Below are 25,176 nucleotides of genomic sequence, written 5' to 3'. Positions count from 1 at the left end.
TGTCTTTTTCTCAGGCAAACATGGAAGATTGACAAAAACTGAGCAGCTTTTAAGTCACAATTAAACCAAAAAACACATGAAAAAATGCTCATCATCACTGGCCATCAGAGAAATGCAAATCAAAACCACAATGAGATACCATCTCACACCAGTTAGAATGGCCATCATTAAAAAGTCAGGAAACAACAGGTGCTGGAGAGGATGTGGAGAAACAGGAACACTTTTACACTGTTGGTGGGACTGTAAACTAGTTCAACCACTGTGGAAGTCAGTGTGGCGATTCTTCAGGGATCTAGAACTAGAAATACCATTTGACCCAGCCATCCCATTACTGGGTATATACCCAAAGGACTATAAATCATGCTGCTATAAAGACACATGCACACGTATATTTATTGCGGCACTATTCACAATAGCAAAGAGTTGGAACCAACCCAAATGTCCAACAATGATAGACTGCATTAAGAAAATGTGGCACACATACACCACGGAATACTATGCAGCCATAAAAAATGATGAGTTCATGTTCTTTGCAGGGACATGGATGAAACTGGAAATCAGTAAACTATCGCAAGGACAAAAAACCAAACGTCACATGTTCTCACTCATAGGTGGGAATTGAACAATGAGAACACATGGACACAGGAAGGGGAACATCACACTCCAGGGCTTGTTGTGGGGTGGGGGGACGGGGGAGGGATAGCATTAGGAGATATACCTAATGCTAAATGACAAGTTAATGGGTGCAGCACACCAACATGGCACATGTATACATATGTAACAAACCTGCACGTTGTGCACATGTACCCTAAAACTTAAAGTATAATAATAAAATAAAATAAAATAAAAAAGCATCAGTGCATTCCAAAGAGTAAACTTATTATAAACAATATCATAATATTGTGATAAGTCTAGGCATTAATAAAAACAATATTTAAAGGCCCTTCCACATAAAAATTTAAGTATTTCCTACTGAACTACTTTTTTGGTGAAAGAAAAATACAAACTTTCCAAAAGAATAAAGAGAACAAAAACATTACATATCAAAATCAATTAGACATAATATAAAACAATAAGGGAGGAAAATTCATAGCCTTAAACTCTTATGGAAGGACACCCAATTGGAGAACTAGAAAAAGAAGAGAAAGGTAAAACTAAAAGAGTACCTATGAAGACATGATAAAGAAAAAGTCAGAAATTAATAATAAGAAAAAAGAAAAAACTCATTAATGAATCAAAATTAAACTTCGTTGAAAAATTAACAAAAGGGACTACTACTGGCCACCTTCGTAAGGATAGAAAAAGAGAGAAAGCAAAATAAAATTTAAAATAACTAGAGAGAAACAATCATTGGAGTAGGAAAAATTTAAGTCATAAGAAACTACAATGCAGACCGCCGCACAAATAAAATTGAAAAAATAGATAACATGAATAACAACTAAAACAGACACTCAAATAGAGATAAAGAACTTAATCAATTTCCATAGAAAAAAGTAGAGAATCACAAAGAACTACCTTGCAGAAAAGCAAAAGAATCAAATAGTTTCACATTCAAAGAACAGATGGTTCCAATGTAACAGAAATAGTTCTAAAACACAGAAAATGAAACCTCCAAATTCTTTTTATGAACCAAATATATTGGTACCAAAATATGATAAAAACAGAACAAAATTAGAAAACTATGGATCAATATCACTTATGAATATCAATATGAAATCACATAAAATATTAGTGAACTTCAACACTATACTAATATTATGCCATAACACATTGAGATTTATTCCTTAAAAGTAAGGTTGGTTCAATATTAGAAGCTCAGCAATATATTATACCATATTAAAAGATTTGAGACAAATATGATTACTTCTATAGATGTTAAACAAGGCTCTGAAAAAATTCAATACCCATTCCATAAAAATAAAACACATTCAAGAACATAAGCGCTGACATTTTCTTGACTTTATAAACAGATACACACACACTCATATTCACACATATATTCACAAACATATACACAAACCTTAGTCCTAAAGCCACCATCACATTTAACGGGGTAATACTTCAGGTATTTCCAACAAGGTTAGGAAGAGTAAAAGATGATTACGTTTCTTACTATTTAATACTGTATTGAATGTACTAGACAATGCAATTAGACAAGACAAATTAAATACAAGAACTGTAAAAGAAGAAAAACTACTGTATCTACTTGCATATGACAGTTTTGTAAGAAAACTCTAAAGAACCATTACTAAAACTACTCTGAACCACAAAATAATTCCATAAATTAACAGGATATAAAATTAATGCATGGAAATAAAAATTCTTCATATATATAAACAAAAATCATAAGAAATAATAGAATAAATCCACTGACAATATCAACAAAAAGGTATATTTTAAAACAAACATAGTAAGAAATACGCAAAACTAGTAAGAGGAAAGCTTTAAAATAATCCTAATGACCTAATGCAAAATTGATGAAAAACAAAAACATTCCTTGTTCTTACATGAACGTCTATACATCATAAAGATGAGAGGTCTCTCCCAAATCAATTTTAAAACTTCACACAATTTCAATGAAAATGCCAACAAGTATTCTTCTTCTTTTTTGAGACGGAATCTCCCTCTGTCACCCAGGCTGGAGCGCAGTGGCGTGATCTTGGCTCACTGCAAGCTCCGCCTCCCGGGTTCACGCCATTCTCCTGCCTCAGCCTCCCAAGTAGCTGGGACTACAGCTGCCCTCCACCACACCCAGCTAATTTTTTGTATTTTTAGTAGAGGTGGGGTTTCACCGTGTTAGCCAGGATGGTCTCGATCTCCTGACCTCGTGATCCACCCGCCTCGGCCTCCCAAAGTGCTGGGATTACAGGCGTGAGCCACCGCGCCCAGCACAAGTATTCTTTTTAAATGAAACTAAACAAAATAATACAGAAAATCCAGTATAAATAGCTAAGATAACACTGAAAAAGGAGAACTACAGGGAACTACTAGTCCAATCCAATGTTAAATTACATTATAAAGCTTCAGAAATTAATGCACCAGTATTTATGGCTGGTATTGTTATATAGACAAATCAGTGGGATTCAACAGAAAGTACAGAAATAAAACCAAGGACATGAGGAAACTGAGTATATGATAAAAGTAGCAACTAATATTACTGAAGCAAAGACATATTTTAAAATAAATAGTGTTGGAAAAACTGGAAAACCACTTATAATAAACTGTAATGAATAAGACAGCTTTAAGTTTAAAAAATAAAGGGTATTCAATTAGGAAAAGAGGAAGTCAAATTGTCCCTGTTTGCAGATGACATGATTGTTTATTTAGAAAACCCCATCGTCTCAGCCCAAAATCTCCTTAAGCTGATAAGCAACTTCAGCAAAGTCTCAGGATACAAAATCAATGTGCAAAAATCACAAGCATTCATATACACCAATAATAGGCAAACTGAGAGCCAAATCATGAGTGAACTCCCATTCACAATTGCTTCAAAGAGAATAAAATACCTAGGAATCCAACTTACAAGGGATGTGAAGGACCTCTTCAAGGAGAACTACCAACCACACTGCTCAGTGAAATAAAAGAGGACACAAACAAATGGAAGAACATTCCATGCTCATGGATAGGAAGAATCAATATCATGAGAATGGCCACACTGCCCAAGGTAATTTATAGATTCAATGCCATCCCCATCAAGCTACCAATGACTTTCTTCACAGAATAGGATAAAACTACTTTAAAGTTCATATGGAACCAAAAAGGGCCTGCATTGCCAAGACGATCCTAAGCCAAAAGAACAAAGCTGGAGGCATCACACTACCTGAGTTCAAACTATACTACAAGGCTACAGTAACCAAAACAGCATGGTACTGGTACCAAAACAGAGATATAGATCAATGGAACAGAACAGAGCCCTCAGAAATAATACCACACATCTACAACCATCTGATCTTTGACAAACCTGACAAAAACAAGAAATGGGGAAAGGATTCCCTATTTAATAAATGGTGCTGGGCAAACTGGCTAGCCATATGTAGAAAGCTGAAACTGGATCCCTTCCTTACACCTTATACAAAAATTAATTCAAGATGGATTAAAGACTTAAATGTTAGACCTAAAACCATAAAAATCCTAGAAGAAAACCTAGGCAATACTATTCAGGACATAGGCGTGGGCAAGGACTTCATGTCTAAAACACCAAAAGCAATGGCAACAAAAGCCAAAATTGACAAACGGGATCTAATTAAACTAAAGAGCTTCTGCACAGCAAAAGAAACTACCATTGGAGTGAACAGGCAACTTAAAGAACGGGAGAAAATTTTTGCAACCTACTCATCTGACAAAGGGCTAATATCCAGAATCTAGAAAGAACTCAAACAAATTTACAAGAAAAAAATAAACCCATGAAAAAGTGGGCGAAGGACAGGAACAGACACTTCTCAGAAGAAAACATTTATGCAGCCAACAGGCACATGAAAAAATGCTCATCATCACTGGCCATCAGAGAAATGCAAATCAAAACCACAATGAGATACCATCTCACACCAGTTAGAAGGATGATCATTAAAAAGTCAGGAAACAACAGGTGCTGGAGAGGATGTGGAGAAATAGGAACACTTCTACACTGTTGGTGGGACTGTAAACTAGTTCAACCATTGTGGAAGTCAGTGTGGCGATTCCTCTGGGATCTAGAACTAGAAATACCATTTGACCCAGCCATCCCATTACTGGGTATATACCCAAAGGATTATAAATCATGCTGCTATAAAGACACATGCACACGTATGTTTATTGCGGCACTATTCACAATAGCGAAGACTTGGAACCAACCCAAATGTGCATCAATGATAGACTGGATTAAGAAAATGTGGCACATATACACCATGGAATACTATGCAGCCATAAAAAACGTTGAGTTCATGTCCTTTGTAGGGACATGGATGAAGCTGGAAACCATCATTCTCAGCAAACTATTGCAAAAACTAAAAACCAAACACTGCATGTTCTCACTCATAGGTGGGAATTGAACAACGAGAACACTTGGACACAGGAAGGGGAATAACACACACCGGGGCCTGTCATGGGGTTGGGGGAAGGGGGAGGGATAGCATTAGGAGATATACCTAATGTAAATGACGAGTTATGGGCGCAGCACACCAACATGGCACATGTATACATATGTAACAAATCTGCACTTTGTGCACATGTACCCTAGAACTTAAAGTATGAAAAATAAAATGAAACCAGGTGCAGCAAATGAAATATCACACATTGCTGATGGGAATGTTTAATGGTACGGTCACTCCAGAAACAACTTGGCAGTTTCCAAGTGAAACATACACTTTCATATGACCCAGAAATTCCACTCCTAGTTATTTACTCAAAAGAAAGTGAAACATATGTCTCCACAAAAGGCTGTATGTGAATGCTTAGCTTATACCAACTTTATTTATAATTGTCAAAAACTGAAAACAACCCAGATAGCCATCAACAGATGAACAGAAATTGTAGCAGTTTTCAATAGAATACTACTCAGCAATAAAAAGGAATGAACTACTAATGACCTACAAAGATAAATCTCAAAAGCATTATGTTAAGTGAAGGAAGACAGACACAAAACAGTACATACCTTATAATTCCACTTATATACCATTCCTGAAAATGTAAAAATATAGGGACAGAAATCATCTCCTGGGGCTGGGAGCAATGCCAGGAGAAGGGGACTGACTCTATACAGGAATGAGAGAACTTTTGGGAATGAAAGAATTGTTCTACATCTTGGTGGCAGTAGTGGTTACATGATATATACATCTGTCAAAAGATATCAAACTGTACATTTAAAAGGGTGACATTTACTGTTTGTAAATTATATCTCAAAAAACCTAATCTTTAAAAAGTATGCAGATATTGCCAAATTTCCCTTCCACTAACTTTATTTTCTTATACCATTTAATTTACATTCCCAAAGGGCATTCTAAAAGTGCTGGTACCTTTACCAGCCTCAATATTATCAGACTATTATTTTAGACCTCTCCAATTGATAAGTCCTTTAAAAAGGGTGCCTTGCTGTTTTGGTCTCCTTATCTTTTCATTTTTCACAAAGGTGGCCTTTTTTCCTGTTTCTAGGACAGTCCATATTCCTTCTCTGCTCTGTTTATTCATTCTTTTTGATCATCGCTTTAACAAGGTATTTAGTGTTTTTCTTATTTTTTTTTTAGCACCGGCCAGATATTCTCAAATAATTGTTATATATCTATTTCCCAGTTTCTCATTCACCTTTCATTTTGAAAAAATTTTTATTTGGAAATTTAACCCATGCAGAGATCAAATATTCAATTACATTTTTCCTAGTTTTTTATAGACTCAATCATTTAACTCTTTAAACGTGATAATACAGTAACAATTAGGTATATTGTTATTTAAGTTTAAATTAAGTTAAATTAAAAATTCAGTTTCTCAATATTAATATTTTAATATTAAAAATATAATCTACGTTTTTTAAACAGACTATATTTTTTAGAGAAGTTTTAGGTTTGATTTAGGTAAATTTAGAGCAATGAAGGTAAAACTGAGTGGAAAATACAGTGAGTTCCCATATACCTCAAGCCCACACAAAGTCTTTCCACTATCAACATCCCTCATTAGAGTGGCACATTTTTTACAGTGAATGAACCAACAATGACAATCATTATCATCTAAAAGCCGGCCGGGCGCAGTGGCTCACGCTTGTAATCCCAGCACTTTGGGAAGCCGAGGCGGGCGGATCACGAGGTCAGGAGATCGAGACCACGGTGAAACCCCGTCTCTACTAAAAATACAAGAAATTAGCCGGGCGTGGTGGCGGGCACCTGTAGTCCCAGCTACTCGGAGAGGCTGAGGCAGGAGAATGGCGTGAACCCGGGAGGCGGAGCTTGCAGTGAGCCGAGATTGCGCCACTGCACTCCAGCCTGGGCGACAGAGCGAGACTCCATCTCAAAAAATAAAATAATAAAAATTAAAAAAAAGCCACAGTTTACATTATGTTCACTCTTGGTCTTGTCCATTCTGAATCTTAACCAAATGATGACATGTATCCACCATTATAGTATCATGCAGAATAGTTTCACTGACCTAAAAATCCACTGTGCTTCACTCATTCATCCTTCCTCTCCCTTCTAACCTATGGAGATAGTAAAAAACTGATCTTTTTACTGTCTCTATAGTTTTGCCTTTTCCAGAATGTCATATAGTTGAAATTATATAGTAACTAGCCTTTTCAGATTGGCTTCTTTTACATAGTAAAATACATTTAGGTTTCTTCCATGTTTTTTCATGGCTCAAAAGTTCATTTCTATTTAGCAATGAATAATATTCCAGTATCTGGATGTATCAGTTTATCCATTCACCTACTCAAAGACATCTTGGTTACTTCAGTGTTTTGATGAGTATGAATAAACCAACTATAAGCATTCACGTGCAGGTTTTTGTGTGGATGTAAGTTTTCAACTCATTTGGGTAAACACTAAGGAGCACAATTGCTGCTTGGTATGTTAAGAGTGTCTAGCTTTCTAAGAAACTGCCAAACTGTCTTCCAAAGTGGCTGGATCATTTTGCATTCCCATGAGCAACAAATAAGAGTTCCTGTTACTCCAAATACTCATCAGCAGTTGCTACTGTACTGACCATGTTCAAGTACTTAGCCACATATTGCTAATGGCTACCATATTGGACAATCAAACAGAATATTTTCATCATTACACAAAGTTTTAAGAAAGCTTGCTTAAAACTTTTTTTTTTTTGAGATGGAGTTTCTCTCTTGTTGCCCAGGCTGGAGTGCAATGGTACCATCTCAGCTCACTGCAACATCCGCCTCCTGGGTTCAAGCAATTCTCCTGCCTCAGCCTCCTGAGTAGCTGGGATTACAGGCATCCACCACCACACCCAGCTAATTTTTGTATTTTTAGTAGAGACAGGGTTTCACCATGTTGGCCAGGCTGGTCTCAAACTCCTGTCCTCAGGTGATCCACTCACCTCGGCCTCTCAAAGTGCTGGGATTACAGGCATGAGCCACCGTGCCTGGCCTCTCTGCTTAAAACTTAATTGGTTATACAGTAGGAAATGATGAACTAATATGACAGCGTTTTAAACTCTACATAAATCCATCTCTACTCCCACTGGATTTTGATGGTTCTTTGTTTATCTATATTTGCTCAGAAACTCAAATTCCTGCTCAGCCACTTCTTAACTATGTGCCCATTAACATATTATTTAACCCCTCTGACTCTCAGTTTCTCATCCTAATTACTCATTAGTTTGGTACAAAGATTAAATTAGATAAGCAGGTAAGATAAATTACAACATTCATCATGTTATGCCCTCATTTGTAAACTCTTCTGGATTAGAAGTTTGTTTTCTGAATGTTTCAGTTTCATAATTCAAGACCTTTACTATAAGCAAAAGTATATATTTACCCGGTCTGGATTTTTGTAACCCAAAAGTAGATTTGATGCTTTTATATCACCATGAACATATTCATTTTCATGTATATATTCCAGTACATCCAACTGTGAAAATAAATAGATAAAATAAGGTTATACTGCTACTTATTTAGAACTTATGATCAATTTCAACATTTTGAATATAGAATAACATGGGTTTTTTCATATTAACAATGACAAAGCGATGTATTTCACAATTACTGGTTAATTATTCTAAAACATCACATCTCTGGTTGCTCATTCTAGAAAAAAGTAAAACGATCCTCAAAAATCAAGTATTTTAGTTGAAGTTCCGAAGGAAGAAAATCAGGATTCAAAGATGCTTATGCCTAATTCCTGATAGCCCAGTAGCCAAACCGCACTGCACAAAGAGGAAAAACATAGCATAAAATCAGAGATCTATGGTGAAATAATCTTGAAGCCCACTCAGCAATTCCTCACCTAAGCAATAATTATAAATCAAGCCTTGAGAGTCTCAGAAAAAAATGCCATGTCCATGAGCAAAGGGAAAGGTTTTCTTCCTCTGTATGGTAATAGAAAACTCCTTAGCTTCATCTCTAAAGCCCTTCAGCCTTGCATGTTACATACACTTAGTACTCAATAAACATTTGCTGGCTTCGAGGATGGATAAATGAGAAAATTAATGCATTCTATTTGCTGCATTCCAATCTGGCATAAGCAGCTTCATGCTACTCAAAGTGAAAAAATAAGACTTAAACCAAATACAAATATGTAAGACAAATATGTAGTATAAACAAATGTGTGCCTGAGTGCTATTAAGAGTTCATTGCTTCTGATTTGGCAAAGTATATTTTATTCACTGCCACAACTAATTATTGCCACCATCCCAAACTCATAATAAAAACTTTATAGCACACCCCTACCATCACATGGTTAAAATGGCTGACAATATATTTTGCCATAATTTGCACTGTTATAACTGACAAAAGAAAGGTTATTCTTACAGCAATGAAAGCTTGTTCTGGTATGTAAAACAAAGTTCTAAGGAAAAATAAGATCAGACTGGAGAACGAAAGCCTAATTGAGTTTGCAGTGCCAGATACAGCATATTCTGTCACTTACAGAGCCCATTGTTATCAATTTCACCAAAATAGCCTCTACTCCTAATAACTGATGTCTCTAGGGCAATAATCCTTCATTCTCTAATAATTCCACAAAAGGAAAAGATTTCTATATTGTAAGAAGTAAATAATTTGGAAATGGAGCATGCGAAATAAGTAATTCTTTCTTACCATTCGGATACCTAATTGCAGGACAGTTGACTTTTTAAAGGTACCATTCTGGCCTGAGATCTTCTGTAAATCTATTCCTAGTCTTTCCATTACCATAAATCTGTAACTGTAAGAAATAAGCATCAAAAAGAGATCATCCTGAGAAAGTAATGCTTGAAACTATTTAATTTGAAACAAGAAAAATTACGCTCAACCTAACAACTAGGTATAATGCAATCTAAACCATTAGAGAATGAATGCACATTCATAATTCTGCTATTCTTTTGCAGAAACTGCTCAATATTTACTTTGCAGCTGGTTTTCTATAACAGAATGCTGTACTGAACCATTCACACTGTTTTACATAATGAAAAAATCTTTTTAAATTAGATGGTACTGAATGCAATTCATTTTGACTCCATGACTTTCTTGCCATATGGCCTTGAACAAATTATCGTCCACACATGAATTTTTTTTTTTTTTTGAGACAGAGTCCCGCTCTGTCACCAGGCTGGAGTGCAGTGGTGCAATCTCAGCACACTGCAACCTCCACCTCCCGGGTTCAAGCGATTCTCCTTGAGTAGCTGGGACTGCAGGTGTGCACCACCACACCCAGCTAATTTTTGTATTTTTAGTAGAGACGGGGTTTCACCATGTTGACCAGGATGGTCTCGATCTCTTGACCTCATGATCTGCCTGCCTTAGCCTCTCAAAGTGCTAGGATTACAGGCATGAGCCACCGTGCCCAGCCACATGAATTTTATATTTGTTTGTTTCTTGACAAGATCATATTTACCGTCTCTATACATTTATAAACATGTCTTTTTGTAAGTGCACTTCTTCCTTTTCTGTTCTGTTTGGCACCTTCCATACCTTCTTTCCTTCCCTTCATTTATATATCCACATCAGCCCCTATTCTATATCTATGTATGCATACACAAACACACACGTTTAAGAATTTGTTTTACAAAAATGTGATCATATTATAAGTATTTTCCCCATCTTACTTTTTTCAATAGTATCTCATCAAAATCCTTCTAAGGCAACTAGTATAGCTCTAACGGACTTCTTTAATGGGGTACATATGACATGATATGGATGTACCATGATTCAATCAGCCATTCAGTCCCCTAGTGGCAGTCCTTTACTTCAAGATTACTGTTTGCTCATTTTTTTTTTTTTATTTAAAGCATTTAGAGACCATTTCAACAAAGTACTGACATCTGAGCTTATTCTCTCATCTATGAAATAAAAATATCACCTATTTTAATAGGCTATTCAAAGGACAAAACAAGATAAAGTATATAAAAATCTCTGGCACAAAAGGGTAAATAAAAAATGACAGACTTTTTTTCTTTTTTCAAACACTATTAATAAATTATATATAGGACTAGCCATATTTGGTGGGTTTTAAAGATATTTCTATAACTTATTTGTTGTGCTTCTCCTCAAGATATAGAACTTAATTCTCCCCTCTCAGAACCAATGGCTCTATCTAGTGACTAGCTTCTAGCAAAGAGAATAAAGCAGAAGTGATAATATCCCTTTTAAGATTTGATTACAAAAAACGATGACTTCCTTCTTGAATGCACTTGTGTGCATGCTCTCCCCCTACCCCCCAATTAATTGCTCTAGAGAAAGCCAGCTATTTTTCATAACACTCAGGTAAGCTTATGCAAAGACCCACATGATCAGGAAGTAAGAAGGCCTGCCAACAATCACATAAGTAAATTAGAAGCAGATCTTCTTAGGCCTACCAGTAGCCACATGAGGAACCCTGAAAACAAATACTTCCCCAGATGAGCCTTGAAATGAATGTAACCCAGCAGACAGCTGACTATATATCCTTATTAGAGATCCTGATCAAGAATCATCCAGATAAGACATTTGCAGTCTCCTCACCCACAGAAACTAAGACAATACAAGTTTGTGGTTATATGCCAATATGTTTTCGTGATTTGTTACATGGCAATAGTTAACTCATAGACCACATAAGGAATAGTTATAAAGAAATATTTGATTATAATAATTCCATTTTACCTTCTTCCCTTGAATTCAGTCAGACCAGATCCATAAAACAGAGGAATTCCTAAATAATCAAGTTGTTTGCGTTCTATCCACTTTTTGACTACAAAGACAAATTTATTTTTAAAAAGATTCATGTTATTTGAAAAGATACTTGTCACCTTTCTACAGACAAATTTATTTAGCTAACCAAAAAAGTAATTATATCTTCCTAGAAGATATTTTTTTTTCAATCAAACATCCCTATCTAATGGCCTCAAACTGTTACCACTATAATTAACAAAAAATTAGAAATTTTTAAATTAAATCAATAAAAACAGTCAGTCTTTGTATATTGATACCATATATTGGTATATTGATACCATATACAAACATATATTAATGTTTCAATCTATAAAAAGAATTCATTATCTTATATGCTAGCTAAATTTCTAAATATAACATATATTAACCACCAAAGGATCAGTAGAGAGATGGCTTTTTCTTCCCTATTACTTCAAAATCTAAAACCATAATGGACCAAAAAAAAAAAAGAAAAAAAAAGCAGAAACTGGGCAGAAAAACCATCTTACTTTGAAATAATTTTATACAAAAACTGGTTTTGATTAGTTTACAAAAAATCAAATCCACTTAAATAGTTAACTTTCATCATTTGTTTCATGACTCTAGCCTATGTTTTTTATGTTTAAGACAGCTCTACTGATAAACAATCAAGTTTAATGGATTCTATTTGTCACTCTGACATAGTTTAAGCAATTAGTAAAGACTACAGTCTTAATGTTTAGAAGACTTTACTAAGAAAAACTAAGTTAAATATTGAGGCCAGACCCATCACTCTTATTCTTAAACATGATGTAAAGGACCTTGACTATACAGTCATTACTTCTGTCTACTTCTTTAATGTTTTCCTTAGCCCATCTATATCACATTTATAAAATGCTGTTATTTTTCCTCTCTGCTCATATTCATTTCCCATTCAAATCTTCTAACTGGTCATTCTTACACTTGGTATTCAGCTCCAATTAATTTTCCAGCATTCAAGTTTCTAACATTTTCTTAAACATCTTAATCATTTCCACATTTCCACACACCTTGCCCCAATCCATTCTATAATCGTTCCTTTTTTATACATATACCTACTTCCCATTTTAATGTTTTTTCCTTATAGCCATCCTATCCAAATGGTTTACTGTAAAAGAAATAATTTCATTCTACTATCTTTTACACTTAGGGAACTCTTGGTAGCTTAGATTAACAACCTAACATTTTATGTAAAGTAGTAGAAACAACTTTGACTTAAAATATATAACCCATTATGTATGTCATGTCAAGATTTGTATACCATCTGCCTTGCTTTTATATGTTGTAACAGTTAACTGTATCACTTTACAATAAAATTTCTATTGAAAAGAATTTTCCAGAAGGCCAGAAAAAGACCAAAATATCAACACTCACTTTAGCAAGCACATATATGGAAGTAGCTTGCTTTGCTAATTTTACTTACTACAGTCTTTTTTCGCAACTCTCTGATAAAATTTAAGTTCTGAAAATAACGGGCCATTTTCTTGATATTCCTATAAAAAAAAGAATAATTAATTTTACTAGAAAAAAATAATCCCAAAGATGGAATTGTTATTTAAACTGTGAAAATATGAACATATATATGTAGTATATAATAGTACTTGAATCACTTTTTATAAAACATAGGCACCAGATTTCCACTAAAAATCTCAGAAAACACTAAATAAACTTGAAGCATCTAATTTTTAAACAACATATTGTACCACTATCCCTATACAGTCTTACACATAAAAGTAGTTTTCTTACAGAAAACACTTACTAGAAGTACTGAGAACTGTATACATAAACATACACAACACTCACTGTATACCAACATATACGTCCAGGTGATACACAGCAAACTCTCCTTGTGGTCCACTCACACATGATACCTTTACTGAATGGTCCACTGTATTTCATTCATTATACTAGGTACAGGGGACACCAAAAAGAAATAAAATCCTATGCTTGCCTTTAAGGACCTTACCATCTTGATTAGAGAGGTGGAGAGGGTGGGAGGGCATCTGGGAGGGAAAGAGAAAGAATAGCTAGATAGATAACACACCAGGGTAATAGCTGGCAATACAGAAAAACAAAGGTTCTCCAGTTTCAATGTTTTAACAATGTGAAAATAGATCATAACATTAGGTTTACTGATAAGGCAACAGTTATAAAAATTAATGTGAAAAACATTCTTAAAGCAGAAAAGGAAAAAGTCAAATATATGTGAAATACAAATCTATGAGCAACACTTACCACTTTTACTACATGTCTTGCATCTTTCTCTGGTTTATTTGTAGAGAAAGCTGCAGAAAAAAAAAAAAAAACACAATGGAGAAAAATAGTTATTCCCAATTACTGAATACCTACCATATCCCAAACACTATGCTAAGCATTTTACATATGTAAGTTTATTATATCATCCCAACAACCTTTTATGGTAGTAGGAATCAATCATCCCCATTTTATACAAGATGCTACTGAAGTTTGAGACGTTGAATGAATAAATTGCTCACTAAGAGGTAATATATTAGAGATAGAAACTCAAATCTGCCTGACATCACAGCCCATACACTTGATCATAAACCATATTCAAATATTTAAATACAGAATCAATAGACAATATGAACCATATAGATCCAAAATGTGGGGGGAAATATTTTATAGATATATAGCATTAAACCCAATATATAATACACAGTAAAATCCATTGATTCAATTGCACTAAATTAGAATTCATAATGATTCAGAAATAAAAATTGATTCAATTTAAGTAGAAAGTTCAAAACAATTTATACTTGACAAAATTCTAGAATAAGCAAGGTTAAAATGAGAATAAAGTCTGTAAAAATATCTTCTGAACCTACTAATCAATTACTTTTACATTAAAGAATACATATCTCATAAATTCATTTCAATTTCAAGTTACCTTCATTTAATTCTTATTTTCCATTTGTGGTTCAGATGGTATAACCTTACTTTTAAAAACTCCAGTGTTCACATTTTAAAACAAATTAATCTTTTCCTCTACATTACCTAAATTATTAAAAGATTACTGTTTTCAAATCTCAATAAATTTACATGTATACTTATTTGTACTGCAAAAGACTAAAACTTTATCATTCGTTCATTCGTTCATTTGTTCACTCTCAATCCATTCATTCCTTTACTCATTCAAATAGCTAAAATATTTATCAAGAAGCTAGAATATGCCAGGCACTGTGTTAAATGTCTGGATGATATCTGAAGGAAAGGGAAAGGAAAAAAGGTGGAACTAGTATTGACTACAATTGAAAATCAGTAAGAAACAGACTTGAGAACAGGATCAAATTCTTGAGATACAACGTATTTCTACATATTCAATATATTTATTAAAATGCTGTGTCCTATTATTAATATTGTCCTTTTCTAATTCTATCAGCTGTTCTCTTTTTTCCATTAATTCACATCTTAGATATAAATATGTCACAAATTTATTAAAATATATAAATTGTACATTACAGTTGAGCCAATCATACACCATTTTTTAACCATTCTCCAAAGTTTTTAAATATCAGTAATGCTACTAACCAGCTGAAGAAAGTATTATTTCAATTCTAGCTAATATTAAATGGTAAACCCAGACCTCTCTACAATAACAAAGAAACTAAACTTACTTATAGCACTTAAAATGATCTTTTTGTCTTCATTCATGTTATTTCATTTTTACCCATGCAATAGTCCCAAGGAAACTGCAGGAAGAGTGGATTAGCTAGATCTGCTTTCTTCTAAGAAGAAAACTTAAGAAAGTATACACAGGGCACAGAGTCCAGTCTTGGTATAGAAGAAGTGGTGAGAAAACCTTTGTTCCCACCCTATGACAAACTATTTTACTAGTATGGTTTCCAAGGCTAAGGAGAAATACCCTGTTCCAATCTTGGCCCACATAAAACAGTACCTACTCTAGGCAATTGTCTTTGCTACCTGAGGTAGATGTCAGTAGAAACTTTTGCCTCTTGTCTAAAAGCAAGTGACCACAGCAGCAAATAAATCTTTAAGCCCAACAGAATGTAATAAGCTAAAAAGTACAGAAGAAAATTGGGAGTTTCAAACAGATAAATAACAGATTATGTTACCACTGGAAAAAAAAGATGTCCAACCAGTCCAAGGCCTGATTCCTTGCCGATTTCAATCATTATATCCCTAATACTTTATAATCTGAATTTTCCTTTCACATTTCAAATGAACATAATCATGTGTTGATACATATCTGAAAATCTCTACGGTCATGATTTGATAGCTACACAATATTCTCTATAAGCTTCCAAGTCAGATTATATTGGAGGGTCTAAATCTAAAATCAATAGACTAGAAAGCTCTTAGAGACGGGTGCTTCATATGAACAAAGAGATTGTTCTGGTTACCACAGGGGTCTTTTTATAGTAGAATAAATAATCAATTAATAAAACAATTATTTTCTACTGTAAGCCAAGCCCCATTATAGCTAGTGAAATTAAATGATGAAACACACACACACACACACACACACACACACACACACACACACACAGGGACATGGTATATGCTTTTGCTGTCTGGTGGAGAAATCTAAGATGTCTTGGATTATAAGACGCATCATTAAATACACATTCATCAAATACTCATACACAAATGTACAACTGCAATCTAGAATACAGTAGACTGAAAACATTGACAAAAACAATACACAACGTATAAAAAACATAATCAGAGTTAAAATGCTATAATGCCCTTGAGTTATCCAAAAAAGCAGGAAAGTGATTAACCTTACGGTTTGTTAAATAGAATGAATACCTTGAAATTTTAAGGGTAAACACTAAAATAACAGAGGTTCGTAACTCCAAAATCAGTAGAGGAGAAAAGAAGATAACAAAGAACATCTAAACAATTTAATAGATGGCAAGAAAAAAAGGTTTAAAGAAAAAAAAAAACACATTTAGAATAAATAAGAAGATACAAAATATGATAAAATTTAAAATATCTGAATAAATCAATTTTTAGCCATACATTTTTTTCGTATTTTAACATCTCTGAAATCTGAACGCATCTTAAAAGTGATGACATCTTACAGCTGCTGTTGAACACACACAGTTATGACATAGTTTTTATTGCTTATGCACACACACACTCAATCCTGCCTGTCCATTTGTCTTTACTTAACTGAGTTATGTACAAAGCTGATAGTATTACATGTGGAGTTTAACTTAATGATTTGGCACTGAGAAGAAAAATTCTTGTGTATGTAGAAAAGGTAATTAACCAGCCCAAAACAGAGCAGCAGGCCATGAATTTGATATCAGTGAAAAAAATGTTTATTAAGATATGATTGCAACAATTGAGTATTCTGAGTTCCTTAAGTAAGACAAATTTTAAGGGTTTTCTGTCACAGTTTAATGGGCAGCATTAGGTATTAGATCTCAATCAGGTCCTACAGAAACACAAAAGAAATTATTCAAGAGGAAGTAACAATTCTGAACTTTTTAAGCATCTAATATGGGCTGCACATATGTACATAATATCTTAGGTTTGATTACATATGTCAGTAATTATAATACATTTAATAAAATTAAATACACTAAGTTCACCAGCTGAAGAAATAAACTGTCAGACTGTTAAAAATATAAATGTATATTGTTTATAAGAGACAAACCTAGAATCTAGTGATGTAGAGGAACAAAGTAAAAATATAGAAAATAAATTAGTAAGTACAAACTAACTTTAAAAGACTAGAACAAATATTTTCAAAACCAAATAAATCTCAGGAAAAAAGAACTATTAGTTATAAACTTAGTCTAACCTAATCACAAAAGGAATGGTGCAACAGAAAGATAATAATTATGAACTTGAAATCATCTAAAAATGTAATTTCAAAATACATGTCAAAAACTAGCAGAATAACTAGCAGGAAAAAAATTAACAACATAGCAACAAAAATAGTGAAAGATTTTAATACAATCCCATAATGTATAGACAAGCAGACAATAAATACATTGAAACAATGCAATTAAGTTTTTTCTCTACATGCCAGATTTTTAAAAACACTAATAATTAAAAACATTCTTTTCAAACCCATCTAAAATATTTTTTTAAACTGTTCATATTTTCACCCAGAAAACAAGCCTCAACAAATATCAAAGCATATTATTAAGGCTACGTTCTCTGGGGAAAAAGGAAATCGCAATGGAAATTAGAAAATAGATAGGGCTGAATAGTAAAAATATCATATCAAAACTAGTTAGAATGCAGTTAAAATGTGTATTTATTACTTGTTTCCTCTGCTAGAATGTAAACTCCACAAATAAAGAAATATTTTTGCTTTATTCAGATGTGTTCCAAGCACCTAAAATAGAGCCTCAGGCATGTATCAAATATTTGGTGAATAAATTAATGAATAAAAAAGTTACCTGGAGAAAAATTTATAGCACTAAATATTTTGATTTTAAGAAAACTGAAAAATTAGTGAGCTAAGTGCTCCCCTTAATAACTAGAAAAATGACAACATAACCAGAAATTATTAAGAAACTGAAAAGGCCTACAGGAATAATCTCTCAGTAGAAATGAGGACACCTAGCACCCATATGACGGTTTCTAAATATCATTTTCAATAAAATGAATCAGGGCTCCTTGGAGAAATGGCTGATTCCAGAGTTGAGACAGAGAAAATAAAACTAAGCAAATTAAGCAATAAAATTTATAATATTAAGTTGGTGCAAAAATAATCATGGTTTTGCCATTGAAATTAATCATGACTGCTTTTGTGCCAACCTAATAGTAATGAACTATAACCCATAGGAAAAAAAATCCATTGTCTACTGATGTAAGTAAATAAATAAACAAATAAATGAGAGAGATGATACAGCTCTTTCCTGCAGCTGAAATAAATTAATAAATATAAATTAAGAAATGTAGAAGAAAGGATAAAAATAGAAAATCATCATTTGGAAAACATCACAGTAATAACTGGGGCAAGCAAAAGTTGTTAATGGATATTAAAACAGGCAAATGGATGATTAAAAGCAACATAATGCAAATACATTCAATGTCTTCCCACAAGACACTTATTAATTGTAAATGGAAAATAATGAATTTATGGCAGGCTAACCTGGCAAATATCACTTTAATTATTAAAAGGGATCAAAGTTAATGTCACTATTAATGATATACAATAAAGCATGCACCTACTGATAGTACTGGGAGAAGCATAATATCATTTCTATGATATTCTTACTAAATAACGCATAATCTGAATTTAACGCAAACCCAAATTGAAGGACATTCTACAAAATACTAGCTGGTACTCTTCAAAAGTGTCAACCTCTTTGCAAATCACCGAAGAGGTAAATATACAGAATATATAAATAACTCCTATAACTCAACATCAACAAAAGTCCAGTTTAAAAATGGGCAAAATCAGCTCAGTGCAGTGGCTCATGCCTGTAATCCAAGCACTTGGGAGGCCAAGGCAGGCAGAATGCCTGAGCCCAGTAGTTTAAGACCAGTCTGGGCAACACAGAGTTACCCTTTCTCTAAAATAATAAAAAATAGGCAAAATATTTGAACACCTATTTCTCTAAAGATATATACAAGTGGCCAACTTGCATATGAAAACATGTTCAACACCACTAGTCATTAGAAAAACGCAAATCAAAACCACAATATCACCCCGTATCCATTAGGATGGCTACTATAAAAACAAACAAAATTTGTTTTAAGTTTTGAAAATAACAGATGCTGGCAAGGATACAGAGAAATTGGAACTCTTGTGCACTGTTGATGGGATTATAAAATTACTCAATCACTATAAAAAATGGTATGGCGGCTCCTCAAAAAAAAAAATAAAATTACCATATGATCTAGCAATCCCATTTCTGGGTATATATTGAAAATAATTAAAAGTAAGATACTGAAGAAATACATGCACACCCATGCTCACAGCAGCATTACAGACAATTAGCCAAAAGTAGAGGCAACCCAAATGGCCATGGACAGATAATTAAACAAAAGGTAGCATATACATGGAATGGAACATTAATCAACCTTTAAAAAGAAGGAAATTATGTCACATGCTACAACATAAATGAACCTTGAGGACATTAGGCTAAGTAAAATAAGCCACATCACACACAAAAAGACAAATACCATATGATTCTACATTTATGAGGTATCTAGAGTAGTTAAATTCATAGAAACAAAAAAGTAGAATGTTGGTTTCCAGGTGCTGGGAAAAGAGGAAAATGGAGAATTACTGTTTAATGAATATAGAGTTTCAGTACTGCAAAATGGGAACATTCTGGAGATCTGCTGTACAACAATGTGAATATACTTAACACTATTGAACTGTATATACAAACACAGTTTTAAAAATTCTGCAGCCTTACGGGCTACCAAAGACAAGGATTCTGAAAAAGGGCAAGCTAAGAAGCTATCACATTGGCCTGAGAAGAAAAAGAGTTCTGTCCAAGAAATGACGAAACTATGTTGCCAGCTATCTCTTTGCTGGAAGCATAGAGACATCTAGGGAGTTAACAATACTTAGATAAATTTCCATGAATGAAGAAGGAAGGGCAACAGAATTCTGTATGGTATTGTTGGTCTTATCCCACTAACAACAGAACTCTACAGTAAATTGTGGCAGTACGCTATCTTTTTCAATAGGAAGAATAATCACTGGGATAAGTTCAAGAGAACTGCCAGAGAGGGTATGGAAGGATGTGATGAAGTGAGAAGTCTCCCAGAAAATTACTATGCTTTGTTTATTATGGAAATATCTTTAGTTTAAGAGTGGGCACTTTTGGGGGCCAGATGACACTTCTAATCCCATTTAAACACCCAAAAATATATTTAAAGATGGTAAAAAAAAAAAAAAAATGGAGGAGAGCCTTAGAGGTATGGGTTCTTTGCAGCCTAGTCTAACCTTCTCTAAGAGACAGAAAAATAACTCACCTACATGGATTGTGGGTAGGGGGCAGGAATTCTTCAGATTACGACTGGTCAATCAATTGGGATTTAGGAAAAATATCCTGAGACAACAAAGGCCCAGGATCAATTCAACGAATTAAGACTCCAAGGACTTGTGTGGAGGAAATCATGATTCAATGAACTGATAGGGTGTTCTAGGCTCTACACAATGTTTGTCCTCTGTATTTCAAGTTCTGCTTACACTAAGGTATTTAAAGCCTATAAAGAAAATATTTCAATAAATAATTTAGAGGAGAAAAAAAAGAGTGCTGAGCTCATAAAAGACAAAAAAAGATTGAAGAATTTTCCCAGAGGGAGTTACAAAGACAATGATAACTACACATATTGTGTCATCTTGGATTTTGAACCAAAAAAGGACATTAGTAGGACAACTGGCAAAATTTTAATGAAGTATATAAATAGGTTAATAGTATTGTATCAATGCTAATTTTCTGGTGTTGATAACTATGTAATGTACTATGCGCTATTTTGTAATATATTACCATTTAGGGCAGTCGAGTAGAGAATATGGAAACATTCTTTTTTTGCAAGCTCTTTAAAATTTAAAAAAAGTTACAAAATAAAATGTTAAAGTATAAAAACAAACAAAATAGGTGATATTCAAGATTTCTCTTTAAAAAGGTAACAATCCTCTTAAAAAATTGTGCGAGCACTGGAAAGAGAGCAAAACCATAGATACGCATCAGATTTTGAAAAAGATAAACTACTGATAAAAACTATCATCAGTAAACTTAAAAACTTGGAAACAATGACAATTTCCTAGAAAAAAATATAATTTACTGAAATAATTCAGAAAATAAAAAACCTAAATAGAAACATAATCATTAAAGGAAACAAATCAGTATTTCAAAAAAATGTAGACAGTCCTCAACTTACAATGGTTCAACAGGGTTTTTCAACTTTACAATGGTGAAAAAGCACTGTGCATTCAGTAGAAATCATACTTCGAATTTTTAAATTTTGAACTTTTCTCAAGCTAGTGATATGAGGTATGATACTCTTACAAGAGATACTCAACACTTTATTATAAAATAGGCTTTGTGTTTTTGCCCAATTGTAGGCTAATAAAAGTGTTCTGAGCACATTTAAGGTAGGCTAGGGTAAACTATGATGTTTAGTAGACTAGATGTATTAAATGCCTTATTGACTTACAATAATTTCAATTTATGATGGACTTATCAGGACACAATCCCACTGTGAGGAACATCTGTACAGATAAGATGGAGTAGGAACACTCAACTGTAGCTCTCCCACTGAAAACAGCTATAAAATACAGACCAAAAAAAAAGACAGTAGCTATTAGAAGGCTCTTAAAAAGTAAAGAGAGGTTTCCACTCAACATATTAAGAGCTTGGAGGTCCTTACTCCTGTCTTCTCAAGGGGGAAAAAAAAGAAAAAAACTGAACAATCTGAAAATCAACAGCTTTTCTTTAATCTATCTATCAGAGAACTGAGGTTACAAGGCAAATCAGTGCCCAACAACTGGAAAGACAAGTGAATACAGAGAATCACATCTTATTGGGGCAGAGTTTTACCATAAGCCCTCCATGTTCTCACAGTGAATATCAGAAAAATCTCCTGTTTCCAGCAGGGGAAGGGGAAACTACTTTGCCAGAACCTAATCAACATGGGAGAAGAAAAATAACCACTCCAGCCTCTTCTAGCTTTCCTATCTCACCTAAGTAGGGTATAGGAAGCTGAGAAATACTGGTGGAGGTCACATCCTGGGGCATAGGCCACCCCCCCCCCAAAAAAAAACAGGTTTACACTTATCATTAGGTAAATCTAAATCAAAAACACAAGATACCATCTTGTACCAGTCAGGATGACTATTATTAAAAAGTCAAAAAACAATAGATGTTGGTGAGGTTTCAGAGATAAGGGAACATTTATACACTGCTGGTGGGAATGTAAATCAGTTCAGCCACTGTGGAAAACAGTTGAAAGACTCTTGAAGAACTTAAAATAGAAATACTATTCAACCCAGCAATCCCATTATTGAGTATATACCCACAAGAATACAAATTGCTTTACCAAAAAGACCCATGCACATGAATGTTCATTGCAGCACTATTCACAATAGCAAAGATCAACCTAGATGTCCATCAATGGTGAACTATATAAAGAAAGTGTGGTACATATACACTATGGAATACTACACAGCCATAAAAAAGAATCAGATTGTGTCCTTTGCCACAACATGGATAGAGCTGGAGGCCATTGTCCTAAGCAAATTAACACAGGAATAGAAAACCAGATACTGCATGTCCTCACTTATAAGCAGAAGGAAAACACTGAGTACACATGGACACAAAGAAGGGAACAAAAGACAATGGAACCTACTTAAGGGTATAGGGTAGGAGAAGGGTGAGGACTGAAAAACTACCTATTATGCTGATTACCTAGGTGACAAAATTATCTGTATACCAAACTCCCATGACACACAGTTTACCCATGTAACAAACCTGCCATGTACCACTTGAACTTAAAATAAAATTGGAAAGAAACTAAATAATAAAAATAAAAAACAGATTTAGTCATAAGATTATAAAAGGCCTCATATTCTCCCACACCTTACCAGCACATCAACAGTAGACCCACCTTGCAAGAAATGTTTCTAAAAAGCTCTTGAGAGTGAAGGAAAATAATATACATGTTATTACTCAGATCTGCAAAAGAAATGAACTATGCCAGAGAGGACATAAATGAAGGTAAAATAAAAGCTTATTTTTTAATTTTAATTGGCAAAAAGTTTGTCAAAATAACCATGTGTTGAGTTATTATAGCTTATGAATAAGTGAAATGAATTACAGCAAGAGACAGGAGAGAATAATTATAAGGTACCTGCACTAATTGTGAAGTAGTATAGTGTCATTTGAAAGTAAACTTTGACTTGTTGTAAATGTTGCCCTGCAAACTCTAAATCAACCACTAAAAATTTCTAAAGAAGAATTGATATGCCAAGAAAGGAGAGAAAACAGAGTCATATAAAATGCTCAATTAAAAACAGAGAAGGCAAAAAAAAAGATAAAAAACCAAGAAAGAACAAGCATAACAAATAGAAAACTGTTACAAATATAGCAGATAATAATCCAAATATACTAACAATCACTTTAAATGTCAATGGTCTAACTACACCAATTAAAAGACAGATAGTGAAAGAGTAGATTAAAAAAATAAGACAACTATATGATGTCTATAGGAAACCCACTTTAAATATAAAAACACAGATAAATTAAAAGTAAAGGGACAAAGAAAGATATACCATGCTAACACAAATCAAAAGAAAGCTGCAGTAGCTATATTAATATCAACCAAAGCAGATGTGATGGTTAATACTGAATGTCACCTTGACTGGACTTTATCCTGGACCTGTCTGTGAGGGTGTTGCCAAAGGAGATTAGCATTTGAGTCAGTGGGCTGGGAAAGACAGGTCCACCCTTAATCTGGGTGGGCCCAATCTAATCAGCTGCCAAGGTGGCTAGGATAAAAGCAGGCAGAAGAATGTGAAAAGATTAGACTGTCTTAGTCTCCCAGCCTACATCTTTCTCCCATGCTGGATGCTTCCTGCCCTCGAACACACATCCAACTTCAAGTTCTTCAGCTTTGGGATTCAGACTGGTTTCCTTGCTCCTCAGTTTGCAGATTGCCTATTGTGGAACCTTGTGATCATGTGAGTTTAATACTCCCTTATAAATTCCCTTTTATATAAATATATACATATAAAATAGGATATATATATATCCTATTAGTTCTGCCCCTCTACAGAAGCCTAATACAGCAGACTTAGAGCCAGAAAAATAATCAGGAATAAAGAGGGATATTAAATAATAATAAAGGGGTCAATTCTTCAGGAAGACATAATAATCCTTAGTGTGTATATACTACCAACAGGATGTTAAAATACATGAGGCAAAAACTAAGAGAACTGGAAGGAAAAATAGACAAATCCACTGTTATAGCCAGAGACTTAAACACACTTCCATCAGTAATTGACAGATGCAGCAGGCAAAAAGTCAGTAAGAATATGGTTGAACTGACAGCACCACCAATCAAGGAATTTAACTGACATTTGCAGAATACCTCATCCAACAACAGCAGAATATACATTCTTATCAAGCTCACATAGTATATTGACTAAGACAGAAAACATTCTGGGCCAAAAAACATACCTCAGCAAATTTAAAAGAATAGAAATCATACAAATTATGTTCTCAGACCAAAACGGAATTAAATTAGAAATTAATGACTAAAAGTCAAAATATTTGGAATTTAAACAATATATGTCTAAATAACACATGGATCCAAAAACTCAAAGTACATTTTAAAAAGTATTTCAAACTAAATGAAAATGAAAACATAATTTCTAAAAATGTGTGGGATGC

At 33.8% G+C, this 25,176-nt stretch overlaps 1 protein-coding gene across 3 annotated transcripts in view; it reads right to left on the bottom strand.

Annotated features, from left to right (window-relative positions):
- The window catches only part of VRK2 (VRK serine/threonine kinase 2), a 115,461-nt gene that overhangs the window by 63,270 nt on the left and 27,015 nt on the right, over positions 1 to 25,176 (bottom strand). For all 3 annotated transcript variants that reach the window (XM_012501214.2, XM_030827031.1, XM_030827030.1), the window contains exons 3-7: positions 14,051 to 14,100; positions 13,239 to 13,308; positions 11,750 to 11,837; positions 9,731 to 9,836; positions 8,451 to 8,543 (exon numbers count right to left, since the gene is read on the bottom strand). In XM_012501214.2, the coding sequence (XP_012356668.1) occupies positions 8,451 to 8,543; positions 9,731 to 9,836; positions 11,750 to 11,837; positions 13,239 to 13,308; positions 14,051 to 14,100 (407 nt within the window). The remainder of the gene's footprint in view (positions 1 to 8,450; positions 8,544 to 9,730; positions 9,837 to 11,749; positions 11,838 to 13,238; positions 13,309 to 14,050; positions 14,101 to 25,176) is intronic.

This window comes from Nomascus leucogenys, chromosome 14, assembly GCF_006542625.1.
Source record: "Nomascus leucogenys isolate Asia chromosome 14, Asia_NLE_v1, whole genome shotgun sequence".
In the NCBI taxonomy this organism is placed as follows: Eukaryota; Metazoa; Chordata; class Mammalia; order Primates; family Hylobatidae; genus Nomascus; species Nomascus leucogenys.
This window is presented reverse-complemented; position numbering and strand designations above follow the sequence as displayed.